At 39.8% G+C, this 14,917-nt stretch overlaps 1 protein-coding gene across 9 annotated transcripts in view; it reads right to left on the minus strand.

The window, feature by feature from the left end:
• LOC311062090 (NACHT, LRR and PYD domains-containing protein 12-like) overlaps positions 1-14,917 on the minus strand; it is a gene marked incomplete at its 3' end in the record, with an annotated part of 437,600 nt that overhangs the window by 293,528 nt on the left and 129,155 nt on the right. Inside the window, exon 13 of one of the 9 annotated variants that reach the window (XM_084080891.1) lies at positions 13,448-14,227. The exons of the other annotated variants lie outside the window; for them this stretch is intronic. Coding sequence (XP_083937017.1) covers positions 13,977-14,227 — 251 coding nt within the window. Of the gene's footprint in view, positions 1-13,447; positions 14,228-14,917 lie in introns of those variants that run through there. 9 annotated transcript variants of the gene reach the window in all.

Below are 14,917 nucleotides of genomic sequence, written 5' to 3' on the forward strand. Positions count from 1 at the left end.
AAATGTATAATAATATAATACGTTTTTTGAAAAAAATCTAACTTTTTTTTTTCAAGATTTTTCAAAAATAGCCAAAGAAGTCTTAAGTGACACAGATCTTAATGGGTTAATGTGTGACTGTACCTCGTGCTGTTTACATGTCTGTCTAATAAAGTATTTATACCTTTTTTTTACTCCAATACAATTATTTAAGTTAAAAGCTACTTTGTAGATTTGGATTATTAATTGACTGATTTTAAAGTGATGTTAAAACAGATAAATACAAGTAGGATACAATGTATTCACTGGAATAACACGTCAAGGATCAGAAAACACAACAAAGTCAGAGACGTATTTTCCATGGTGGACTCTTGGTCTTGTACAAACAGACATAACATGAAATACTTTACCTTTGTACAGTAAGTATATTCTGATGCCCAATACCTTTGTACTTTTACTAAAGTAACATTCAGAAAACAGGATTTTACATAACAGAGTATTTCTTGTGATATTTCTACTTTTACTTGATAACATCAGAGTACTTGTTCCCACGACTGTGGATGAGGAAGGGGGGTGGGGGGGGGGGGGGGGGGGGGGGAGATGAGATGAGGTGTGCAGAGTTGCCATGTCTGCTTATTATAAGTGACTTTGGGAATGAATTGGGCCCCTTCATTACTTCCTTCACAGGTGTTATACCAATAATACTAATTAAGACTCAAAAACAAAAAGTACTCTATAAGTACTCCAGACTACCAGAGGGGTCCCCAGATAAAGTAGTTAACAAAGGGGGTCCCTGTGGCTACTCAAAAATAGCAGACCTACAAGCTCATAGCGCGGCACCGAGTGCCGCGCTATGAGCTTGTAGGTCTGCTATTTTTGAAAAATGGTGAAAATGTGTGCAAATCTTTGAACATATATTTTTTAAAGTGAACATTTGTAATTCAAATCTTTGCTTCTGGGGGTCCCTGGAGCAACACATTTGACAAATGTTTGCTTTAAAAATATAAATATTTTAAGATTTTCACACATTCTCACGATTAAAACAAAAAGAAACATTTTTTTTTGTTGGGTGAAGTGTCTCTTTAAGACCGGGAAACTGACCTTGCATGACCTCACTGAGTCAACTCGAATGTGCGCTCTCTCTCTCTCTCTCTCTCTCTCTCTACAAGCGCGGTGCCGCGCTAGGAGCTTGTAGATCTGCTATTTTTGACGGCCAAGGCTTGGAACCACGCCCCTAAGCTGATAGGCCACGCCCACAGCTCCAAGCCACTCCCCCCAGGCCGACAGGCCACGCCCCCAGCTTCAAGCCCCGCCCACCCGATATCAGATCTACAAGCGCGGTGCCGCGCTAGGAGCTTGTAGATCTGCTATTTTTGACGGCCAAGGCTTGGAACCACGCCCCTAAGATGATAGGCCACGCCCACAGCTCCAAGCCACTCCCCCCAGGCCGACAGGCCACGCCCCCAGCTTCAAGCCCCGCCCACCCGATATCAGATCTACAAGCGCGGTGCCGCGCTAGGAGCTTGTAGATCTGCTATTTTTGAAAAATATAGAAAAAATATTTTAAGTAACAACAAACAACGATACAAACTAAATATGCAGTTAAAATTATCATGTTTTTATCCATTGTGTGAGTGTGTGTTACTACACTACATTTATAAACACACATATTGTGCTTTTGTCTCTTTCTAGGAACAACAAGTATTGACAGATATTTTGGTCAAAATGTGTAAACAGCGTCTAAACAGGATGTGTGGCTGAAACGTACACACACACACACACACACACACACACACACACACACACACACACACACACACACACACACACACACACACACACACACACACACACACACACACACACACACACACACACACACACACACACACACACACACACACACACACACACTCATCTGTGCCAAATTTCGCGCTTGTATCACCAAGTGCACTATGGTATCAAAATTCCGCCTTACTAGTCTCCCTTATTGGGATTCGAAAGCTGAAAAGATGCCCTGTTGAAGACCCCCCCACGCCAAACCGGGGGCTTCATAGAGGACGCCACCGGTCAGGTGGAAGCACAGTGACGCGCAGTTCCGTGTTCCGCAGCCCACACAAGCTTTATAAGTTGTAGCGCCCCCTAGTGGCTCTCTGAAATGTCTGTTTTTTAGGGGATTTTTTTTTGTTATCAATTTTGTTTTGTTTTCTGTCCATATCAGGCCAAAAAAAAGACCAAAAAAAAAATTTAACATTGTAAAATGTTCAGGCTACGTCCCCTATTTCTCACACACACACACACACACACACACACACACACACACACACACACACACACACACACACACACACACACACACACACACACACACACACACACACACACACACACACACACACTCAGTGAGGTCAGGAAATAAGAAATGTTTTGGGTGAACTACTCCTTTAATACATTTGATTTGACTCTGTGAGGTCATGCGAGGTCAGGAAATAAGAAATGTTTTGGGTGAACTACTCCTTTAATACATTTGATTTGAGCTTTAAAAAAGCAGTCTTTTACACTTTGGCTATTTAAAAATAGCAGATCTACAAGCTCATAGCGCTGCACTCGTTGACGCGCTATGAGCTTGTAGATCTGTTATTTTTGAATAGCCAAAGAAATGTTAAAATGACACAGATGCTTTCCCGGTCTTAAAGGGACACTTCACCCAAAAAAAAATAATGTTTCAATGGATTAGTCACTCCGTGGAGACTTTAGCTATTCAAAAATAGCAGATCTACAAGCTCATAGTATGAGCGATTTGTTTTAATCGTGAGAATGTCTGAAAAACTTAAAATATTTATATTTTTAAAGCAGACATTTGTCAAATATGTTGCTCCAGGGACCCCCCAGAAGCAAAGATTTGAGTTACAAATGTTCACTTTAAAGGACAACTTTGGTTTTTTACAACCAATGTTTATGTTTTAGATTGTAATTAAAGTAAATAAAAGATGAGTGTTAAAAAATTTAAATTTACTGCTTTCTATAGTTTTAGCAATTTTCACAATCTTTTTTACAGTGTTTTCACAGTGGGCGGGGGCATTCTGTCCGGTGGCTAAATATGTATTTTTTTAACACAACAACCCAGCGTTTTCTTTATTATTATTTACAGTAGCTCTTCTAGCCCCCAATAACTCACATCTGGCCATCTCAGACAGCCGGACCTTTTTTATTGTGTAAAAAAGGCATATTTAGCCACCGGACAGAATGCCCCCGCCCACTGTAAAAAATATCGCAAAAAATGCTAAAACTATAGAAAGCAGTAAATGAAAAAAAAATTACACTCATCATTTATTTACTTTAATTACAAGCTAAAATATAAACCTTGGTTGTAAAAAAACAAAGTTGTCCTTTAAAAACTATATGTTCAAAGATTTGCACACATTTTCACCATTTAAAAAAAAATAGCAGATCTACAAGCTCATAGCGCGGCACTCGGTGCCGCGCTATGAGCTTGTAGATCTGCTATTTTTGAATAGCCCAAAGAAATAAAATAAAAATGACACAGTACAAATGGAACCAAATGGACCCTTACAGGTCTATAACTCTGAGAGTGTACAAATGGAACCAAATGGACCCGTACGGGTCCATTTGGTTCCATTTGTACACTCTCAGAGTTACATACCCACCATTAAGGGGCCATTTGGGAAGCTCACAATGCGTCGAGCTTGTAGATCTGCTATTTTCAAATGGCCGAAATGTATATAGGGCTGAAGTGGTTAATGTGTGTTTTGTAATAATAATCAAAATCTACAAAGTAATTAGCGATACTACAGGCCCTTCATATGAACTTACTTCACATATAGACTCAATTTCAAAGGCGTATGCTGGGCCCTTGGTCTTAACACAGTGAGTGAACATCCAAGCATTCTACACAAATCTAGGTGTACACAAAGATGATTTTAAACTCACCATGATGTCAACAGATGAGGTGTTTAAAACATTGAGCGCACTACAACAACACAAAAAATATATATAATTTACAAACTCCAATCTGGCTTCAGAAAATCCCACTCCACTGACTCATGCCTTCTCTATTTGAACGACCACATCAAACAAGAGGTGGACAAGGGCATATGGCAGCAAGAGTCATCAAAAAGGTCAACCAAAGAACCCGTTTTCTGTATATTAGGATCTCCTCTCTAGTCAGTAAGAATACCTTGAGGATTCTTACAGAGACCCTCATCCAAGGTCATTTGGACTATGCATGCTCCTCATGGTACCACAACACCACTAAAGGCCTTAAAAACAAAGCTCCAGACATCCCAAAACAAACTAGTAAGGCTACTTCTTGGCCTTAAACATACAACTCATCTAACCCCTGCTCATTTTGCTATAGGGTCGGATGGCTCAGGGTTGAGGACGGCAACTTGCAATGGGCCTGGTCTACAAGATACACCACAACATTCTGATACCCATGTACCTGTAACCTAGCCCCCCCCCCCTCCTCGAACTGTTCACTGTACAAATTTCTAGTTCTTTTAGTTTTTCTTACTTTTAAAATGTTCATATGATGTTCTACATAGTAGTGTATATCTGTCTGTTTTCTAATGTCTCCATGAATTGAGTACATGAGGATCTCAATTGAAACAAGCCGTTGCTGCTTTTATGGGCGATCCATTTTATCTGACCTTGTATTGTAAACTGTACTTCATGTGCTTTTTCTCTAAAACCTTCTAAATAAACTATTCAATCAATCAATCAATCAATCAATCAATCAGCTACCATGCTGCCTGCTCCTTCCCAATGTTCCTTCTCCTTTAACCCTTTAAGACCTGGAACGCATCTGTGTCACTTTAGATTTCTTTGGCTATTCAAAAATAGCAGATATACAAGCTCATAGCGTGTCACCGAGTGCCGCGCTATGAGCTTGTAGATCTGCTATTTTTGAAAAATCTTGAAAAAATATTCTAAGTAACAACAAACAACGATACAAACTAAATATGCAGTTAAAATTATCCTGTTTTTATCCATTGTGTGAGTGTGTGTTACTACACTACATTTATAAACACACATATTGTGCTTTTGTCTCTTTCTAGGAACAACAAGTGTTGACAGATATTTTGGTCAAAATGTGTAAACAGCGTCTAAACAGGATGTGTGGCTGAAAACGTACACACACACACACACACACACACACACACACACACACACACACACACACACACACACACACACACACACACACACACACACACACACACACACACACACACACACACACACACACACACACACACACACACACACACACACACACTGAGGTCATTTGAGGTCAGGAAATAAGAAATGTTTTGGGTGAACTACTCCTTTAATACATTTGATTTGACTCAGTGAGGTCATGCGAGGTCAGGAAATAAGAAATGTTTTGGATGAACTACTCCTTTAATACATTTGATTTGAGCTTAAAAAAAGCAGTCTTTTACACTTTGGCTATTTAAAAATAGCAGATCTACAAGCTCATAGCGCTGCACTCGTTGACGCGCTATGAGCTTGTAGATCTGTTATTTTTGAATAGCCAAATAAATGTTAAAATGACACAGATGCTTTCCCGGTCTTAAAGGGACACTTCACCCAACAAAAACAAAATGTTTCAATGGATTAGTCACCCCGTGGAGACTTTGGCTATTCAAAAATAGCAGATCTACAAGCTCATAGTATGAGCGATTTGTTTTAATCGTGAGAATGTGTGAAAAACTTAAAATATTTATATTTTTAAAGCAAACATTTGTCAAATATGTTGCTCCAGGGACCCCCAGAAGCAAAGATTTGAGTTACAAATGTTAACTTTAAAAACTATATGTTCAAAGATTTGCACACATTTTCACCATTTTTCAAAAATAGCAGACCTACAAGCTCATAGCACGGCACTCAGTGCCGCGCTATGAGCTTGCAGATCTGCTATTTTTGAATAGCCCAAAGAAATAAAATAAAAATGACAGTACAAATGGAACAAAATGGACCCTTACAGGTCTGTAACTCTGGGAGTGTACACATGGAACCAAATGGGATTTGGTTCCATGTGTACACTCTCAGAGTTACACACCCACCATTAAGGGGCCATTTGGGAACCAAAATGGAGTGTTTCTAGTGAGCCGACATGCACGTTATCAGCACCCTGGACCAGAATGGAACAGAGCCTTCATTAGTATCATTGGTAACACCTGTGTGAAGGAAGTAAGAAGAAGGCCCAATTTCTTTCCAATATAGAGCCAAGGACTCGGTTCTATACCAAGGACTTGGTTCTATACCAAGGACTTGGTTCTACACCAAGGACTTGGTTCCACACCAAGGACCTCAATGGAAACAATACAGCAAGGACTTTATTGACAAAGTATTTTAAATGTAATTTATGCTGTTTTAATAAAATATTCAATCTGTCAAAAAACACAAAAGCTCGCCAGTGATGTTATTTCCAGTGGGAACCAGCAGATGGTGCTGTTGGGAGCCAGCATGGGCCTCAGACCAGGGCCAGGCAGCTGAACACAGTGACTGGACATTGATGGTGTTGGTTCTCAACGTGTGGTCCGGGGACCACTAGGGGTCCAAAATTACATGTAGGCTATTAGGCTGCGGACACCCATCTCAAAAACATTTTGTGCCAGGGATTTTTCAAAAACAGCAGATCTACAAGCTCATAGCGCGGCACTCGGTGCCGCGCTATGAGCTTGTAGATCTGCTATTTTTTAATAGCCACAAGTGTGTGTGTGTGTGTTTGTGTGTGTGTGTGTGTGTGTGTGTGTGTGTGTGTGTGTGTGTGTGTGTGTGTGTGTGTGTGTGTGTGTGTGTGTGTGTGTGTGTGTGTGTGTGTGTGTGTGTGTGTGTGTGTGTGTGTGTGTGTGTGTGTGTGTGTGTGTGTGTGTGTGTTAAGACTCTATATGGACACTTGTGTTACATATAAATATCATCCTTTGGTAGAACATATTATGGTTTTAGGATTCTATCACCTTATTGCCCTTTAAGACCCTTTAATGACTTCTAAATCATAACAGTTTTATGAAAAAAACTGTTGTTATATCATTGGTGCTCAAAACATTTTCATGTTAAGGACCCCCAAAATGATATGTATTTGGCCGTGGACCCCCATCTCAAAACATGTTGTTCCAGGGACCCCCAGAAGCACAGATCGGAGTTAAAAACGATCGCTTGCAAAAAAAAAAAAAAAAAGGGTTTGCACAAAATCCCACTATTTTTGAATAGCCAAAGTAATGTAAAAATGACACAGATGCTTACCCGGCTTTAATGTGTTAAGGAGTCTGGGCCACGTTCACTGACTAGTTCTCTGTGGACTGACATTCTGGGAAGATTGTAAAAGACAAATAATGCAAAACAAGAGGCTGAAATACTGTTCTATCTCAGCTCTCATAGACAGTCTGTCTATCTGGAGACGACAATGTTTCATATCCTTCACTATTACATGTTTTTATCAACATGAACGTATTATTTATGCATAAACATGAATTAACATTATTCCATACTTCTGCTCTGACAACAGTTAATACTGTATTGACTTACTAGAAAGACACTTTACAAGACCCTACTGGAGAGAATTAACTCATTTATCAAGACCAAAAAAAAAACATTTATCAACACAAAAGGTGGACTAACATATTAACCCTTTAAGACCGGGAACGCATCTGTGTGTAATTTTAAGATTTCTTTGGCTATTCAAAAATAGCAGATCTACAAGCTCATAGCGCGGCACTGTGTGCCGCGCTATGAGCTTGTAGATCTGCTATTTTTTGAAAAACGTGAAATGTTTTGCAAATGTTTGAATATATATATATAAAGTGAACATTTTTAACTCTGTTACAACTTCTGGGGGGTCCCTGGAACAAAATATTTTTTGATGGGGGTCCACGGCCAAATACAATTTGAGAACCACTGATATTATAGCAACATGTTTTTTTCTTATGTTGCTTTTTGTTTATGTTTTTTTTTCACAACAACTGTCAGGATTTAAAATACATTTGTAGAGAAGCAAAGAGTTAAGTTATAATGTTACCTTTAAAAATATATATTCAAAGACCCACGATTTCCCCAAAAAAATAGCAGATCTACAAGCTCATAGCGCGGCACTCGGTGCCGCGCTATGAGCTTGTATATCTGCTATTTCTGAATAGCCCAAAGAAAATGACACAGATGCGTTCCCGGTCCTGATGGATTAAACACACAACAGGAGCTTTAAACACTAAAGGCAGAAACACACTGTAAAAGTGAAACAAACCAAAACACAGGTGTGTGTGTTTGTGTGTGTGTGTGTGTGTGTGTGTGTGTGTGTGTGTGTGTGTGTGTGTGGGTGTGTGGGTGTGGGGGTGTGTGTGTGTGTGTGTGTGTGTGTGTGTGTGTGTGTGTGTGTGTGTGTGTGTGTGTGTGTGTGTGTGTGTGTGTGTGTGTGTGTGCAGCAGTAATGGCTGCCATCAATCTGACTGCTTAGACCTTTAGATTCAACTACACACAATAAACTAAAACACAATCACCACATTTCCGGTAAAACCCTCAAGACAAGCTTTGTTTTACATCACAGAGCTTATTTTGAACATGTTTTATGTTCTAATACTTTATTTACCTGAACAAACAGGGACAAACTGATGTTGTTCTTTCTCTCTTCCTTGAAGAATGACGTCACCTGACCACCTGGAACTACCTGTGTCTCTCAGAGGTGGAGTCGCCCCATTGTGGTGAGGTTGCACAACGTGGGATAGGTCTTTTCCTACTGCTCATTCCAAGACACAATAAGGCTCTTAAATATTCCACACACAGGCTCCCACAAGCTTGTGGATTGGCTTTTCTCGCTATTTTATTAAATGTGGTTTTAATAATAAAAAAGGAATGGGTTTGGACACAACATTTTGTATATATATTAGTGAATGAAGTGTATAATTTATTAAATAAAATAGGTAACATCAAATACATCTTAAAAAATTAGATTGAGCAACACTTTATTAGCTAAAAAGTATTTTATAGATATCCTGATAGGACAGTGATAAAAAGACACAAGGAGCTTTAGTTTTGGAGATTCCTCTAGATAATATTAAGAATAACTTGTAACAGAGTATTTCACTACACAATACAATACAATACACTGCAGTATAGATACTTTTACTTGAGTAAAAACGGTGAGTACTTCTTCCATCAGTGTATTAAAGCACATAATTGCTGTGTATTTTAATGCAGTTCAAACGTGCAGATCCCCATAATGTCCAGCAGATGGCAGTGCAAAACCATATATTTTAAATAGATGAATGATTGATTGATTATTTCACAGTTGATACAAAACAAAGACATGACACAAGCACAACCACTTTATCCATGTATAAAAATAGCAGATTTACAAGCTCGCAGAAAATATTTGAAGAAATATCGAAAATGTGGACCCCCAGAAGCAAATATTTGAGTTAAAAATGTTCGCTTTAAAAATGTATATATATTCAAAGATATGCACACATTTTAGATTTTTCAAAAATAGCAGATCTACAAGCTCATAGCGCGGCACTCGGTGCCGCGCTATGAGCTTGTATATCTGTTTTTTTTAATAGCCAAAGCTAAGTGGTTAAAATAATTGTGACACTATGTTAACTAATTTCGCTGGGGACCCCCCCAACATGTTGTGTTGCCTGACATAGCTATAAGTGTATTCTGAACCCATTAAGACCGGGAACGCATCTGTGTCATTTTAACTTTTATTTGGGCTATTAAAAAACAGCAGATCTACAAGCTCATTGCGCGGCACCGGGTGCCGCGCTATGAGCTTGTAGATCTGCTGTTTTCCAAATCCTTACTTTGTTGCTCGGTGGTGATCTAACGTTTCCATGTCAAGGACCCCCAAAATCATATGTATTTGGCCTTGGACCTTGCAAATAAAAGGTGTGAGAAGCACTAGTACTAGTGGACTCATAATGTGTCATATAGTGTGGTAGTAAATCAGTGTCATACATATTCTGAAGAAAACCTGGAGACTGACATTCAGTAATTGGTTCTTAAGATCAAAATAAGAACAATAATGTTATGTAAAACAGAGAATCTAAACTTTACCACGGACACATTGATGAGCCCTGCTGCATGGCCATGGACAGAAAGATGAAGAAACTGGACGTATGATTCTCATTGTAAAAGCATATAAATATGATACAGTATGTAATGATAGGATATAATATGATACAGTATGTAATGATAGGATATAATATGATACAGTATGTAATGATAGGATGTAATATGATACAGTATGTAATGATAGGATGTAATATGATACAGTATGTAATGATAGGATACATTCTTGGTCTAGTGTGATGAATGCACTGAAGTGGAATGAGAGCTGGATGAACACGTTTATGAATAAACATTATATCTATGAATGATTGTGAGCTGAACAATAAAACAATAACATATCACATGTGTTCTGATTATTGTGCACAGTGTATCATGTTAATGAGGAATCTAAACAGCACATAGTAAGGATTTATGAATACATTTAGAGTTAGTTATAATACATATAGATCTGTTATTTATGAGTGCTTCTGTAGGCCTATCCATCAGTGAGACAGTTTACAGTTGGTAGTAAGCTTTGTATCTATAGTGACCTGTATTGATTGATTGAATATTTGATCAGGCAGAAATGTAAAACGGCACAAGTACAGTTAATAACACTTTGTCTAAAAGGTCCGTCCAAAAAAGTCCTTGCGGTCTTGTTTCCATTGAGGTGGTGACATGACAACACTATGAATATTAATACACAGGAACAACGACAGACTGTCAAGGATACATTTATTAAACTATTCATACTTCTACACATGATCATACAATAACATGTGAAGAATGAGAATAATATCACATTCATATTCAATGAAAACACAATCATGGAATGAGTGAGGAATAATAATAGTAATAATGAATCAATGAATAAAAAATGATTGATTTGAGTTGATAAACATATTTAGTAGATGTTTGAATCCAGAGTGATTGACAAAGTCCAAGATGAGAGTCAAACTATGAGTGAAATGTGCTGTCAAAATGAACACTGCTCACATCACTCGGGTGGCTCAGTCGTAAAGTCCCTGCCCACCACCACGGAGGTTGTGGGTTACAATCCACCGTGGTGCATCCGGCTTTGTCCAACGTCTATGTGAACACAACTGACCCGTGTTCAGGGGAGGGAAGCCGGGCGGGAGGAGGAGGATATATGTCACTGTATGTACTCCTATGGGCTGGGGGGGGGGGGGGGGGGGGGGGGGGAGACTGGTCAGCGGGGGGTGATGGGCGGGAGGAGTGGAACGAAGGCCCTACGTCCTCCCGGTGGGGGCTCCTCACTGGCAGGTGAGCCAATAGGAGACAACACAGAGATGTGTGTGGGGAGGAGTTCATTGGCATAACCACTAAACTGGGGAGAAACTTTGAAACATGATTGGCTACTAAGTTAAAAACATGTGGTTAGACAGCCGACCCCGCCCTGTTCATGTACATATCTTTTTCCCCCCTTTTTTATTTTTTTGTTGTACATAGTGTTATTTACAATTACAAAACCCTGAGGGACTTCAGTCAATAAAGTATAAGGGGTTAACTGGTTAAGTATAAAGGTTTATATACAATAAACAATATTGATACTGTGAGAATTACATGATCAAATATACAGTTTTCCTCAGTCTATGCTTGTGTAAAATATAAAAAATCAAATATACATAAAATATGAGTTTGTATCATAAGAGACACAATATGACACTGATATTTACATCACATTAATATGGATTTAACCAGGGACCCCCATTTGAACATATTTGTGCTAGGGACCCCCATTTGAACATGTTTGTGTCAGGGACCCCCATTTGGACACATTTGTGCTAGGGACCCCCATTTGAACACATTTGTGCCAGGGACCCCCATTTGGACACATTTGTGCTAAGGACCCCCATTTGAACATATTTGTGCAAAGGGACCCCCATTTGAACATATTTGTGCCAGGGACCCCCATTTGAACATATTTGTGCAAAGGGACCCCCATTTGAACATATTTGTGCCAGGGACCCCCATTTGAACATATTTGTGCCACGGACCTCCGAACAACATTTGTGTTGTTACAATTATCAAAAATATATATCTTTAAAAAAATCTAATGTTTTTATTTTTTTAATAGCAGATCTACAAGCTCACAACGTGTTGTGAGCTTGTAGATCTGCTACTTTCAAATAGCCAATTTATACAGGGGGTTAACGTGTTTAAACTGATTTTGAGACCACTGGTTATCAAAGTAGGGTCCAGGGGCCCCTTGAGGGGATACCAGGAAGGTCCTAAGCTAAATTATTGTCTCCGCCAGGCCGAAAGGCATGGCGAGAGAGTATGTTTTACCCCCTGTCCGTCCGTCCGTGTGTGTGTGTGTGTGTGTGTGTGTGTGTGTGTGTGTGTGTGTGTGTGTGTGTGTGTGTGTGTGTGTGTGTGTGTGTGTGTGTGTGTGTGTTCATTCTGTCTTGTCTGTGTACAGCTAATCTCTGGCACCGTTGGCTTGATCGCAGCGAAACTGTGCACACACAGTCCCTGGATGCCAAAGCCGAACCTCTGCTCCAAATTTTTCACATGGGCCTTTTATAGCGCCACCAGGAGGCCGATTTGTGCAAAACACATTTATGAACAGTACTCCTACAAATGTAGGCCAAAAATCCCCCAAATCGGTACACAGTATCTCTATAGTCATTAAAAGAAACGGCTCATTTCAGATTTTTCATATTCCATCCTGATTGGCAAAAATTGTCTTTCAAAGTTTGCAGGAGTACTCTGTTTCGAACAAAATGCCTCAAATCATGAACACAGCATGCAATTTCCATACATTTTTGCACACACATTCCCATTAGGCCGAGGAAGAAATGCCATTTGAAAATGTTCAAATCAGCCTCATGGTGGCGCTGTAACAGGCCGATTCGTGTTTTTACCTATAACTGCACCGATCAGTGTAAAACTTTGTATGCACACTCTCTAGAGGCCAAGGACAAACCTTTGCCCTGCATTTTTCAAATTTGACTTTTATAGCGCCACCAGGAGGCAGACTTATGTAAAACACATTTTTTGATATTAAGCCTTCATATTTGATCCAAATTTCACGCAAATCGGTACACATGATCTCATGTGATCAAGACGGATCTGTTTGATTTTTCATATGCCATCCTGATTGGCTACCATTGACATGTAATGTTTGCAGGAGTGGCCCGTTTTGAACAAAATGCCGCAAATCATGAATGCAGCGTCCGATTACGGGGAAACTTTGAACGCACATTCACACTATGTTGAGGAACAAATGCCACCCTTTTAACATTGGCCTGTTATAGCGCCACCAGCAGGTCAAATTTAGCAAAACACATTTTTAGAACAAAATGCCTCAAATCATGCATGCAGTGTCCGATTGCCGTGCAAGGCCTAGGAATAAATGGCATCCTTTTCACATTGGCCTATTATAGCGCCACCAGGAGGCCATAATCACCTAACTGACATGGCGGAGACTTGTGATCCGAGGAGCACTTTTTCTCGTTAAATATACATTAATAGCATCAAACTCAGTGTAACCACTTTAACCATGTATTACTTTGGCATTGGAAAATAGCAGATCTACAAGCTCACAGTGTGTCATAATCTAATGTGTTGCGAGCTTGTAGATCTGCTATTTTAGGAAACATGCTTTCGTTTTTTATATAATTTGTAACATTTTTAACACAAATATTGTCTTATGGGGGTCAGGGGTCAAATGTCAACATCGACAGAATCTTTAATGTGTGACTGTCACTGTGCTGCTTATTACATCATCATGATGATGTCACCGTGATGTCATGATGAGTCACTCATGCCCAAATATGGAGTCCATGACGTCAGACTCAGCTTGTCTCAAAGTATCCTGGCAACAGTGGTAACCATGCCAACCTGCACTCACTCAAACATGTTGAGTAACCATGGTGACCTGATGTCATCCTCACATAGAGACTTTATCTCTGCTCACACAGACACACTGAGGAGGAGAGGTAGTGTAACCAAAACCCAGCATAGAGAGGTTCAGAGAATGTGTTCTGGACGGTGTACAGGTGTGCCAGTGAGTCAGAGGACCCCTTATAAAAGGACAGAGTCCCAGCAGGCCAGTCCAGATACACTGCTACTCTGTTGGAGCCAGAAGGACTGACAGAGGGGACAGTCTCCTTACTATTGTGTCTGACAGTGTAACTGTTACCATGACTACCATCTCTACAGTCCAAACTCCAGGACTTGTCATTGTATCCCAGCTCACAGTCACCACCACGTCTTTTCCTGCTGATCCCTCTGTAAGTCACTGCTATATGAACCCTTTCACTCCACTCTACCTCCCAGTAACAGCGTCCAGTCAGACCCTCTGTACACAGAACCTGAGTCACTCCATCAAACCTGTCAGGATGTTCAGGATATGATTGATACTGTCCAGCATATGTCACCTTTCTGTTGTTCTCAGACAGAGAGAGTCCTCTGTATGCTGTGTTTGTGTCCAGTGTGAGAGGATGGAAATCTGATGAGAAAAACAACACAGTAAACATTAAATACATCATTCACACACAAACACACACACACACACACACACACACACACACACACACACACACACACACACACACACACACACACACACACACACACACACACACACACACACACACACACACACACACACAGATCAAAGACATGAGATCAAGTTCACAACGTGTTGTAAGCTTGTAGATCAGATCTTTATTTTAAATGTTGCTGATCTACAAACTCACAACCTGTTTGTTTGTTTTCACTCAACATAATTATCGTCTCTGTCGGACCTTGTATGTCCAAAACATTAAAGGGATAGTTTACCCAAAAAATTACTTATTTTCTATGGATTACACCCCCCCATGAAGCCTTGAATTCATGAAGA

This window comes from Gymnoscopelus microlampas, assembly GCF_963454915.1.
Source record: "Gymnoscopelus microlampas genome assembly, chromosome: 15".
Classification (NCBI taxonomy): Eukaryota; Metazoa; Chordata; class Actinopteri; order Myctophiformes; family Myctophidae; genus Gymnoscopelus; species Gymnoscopelus microlampas.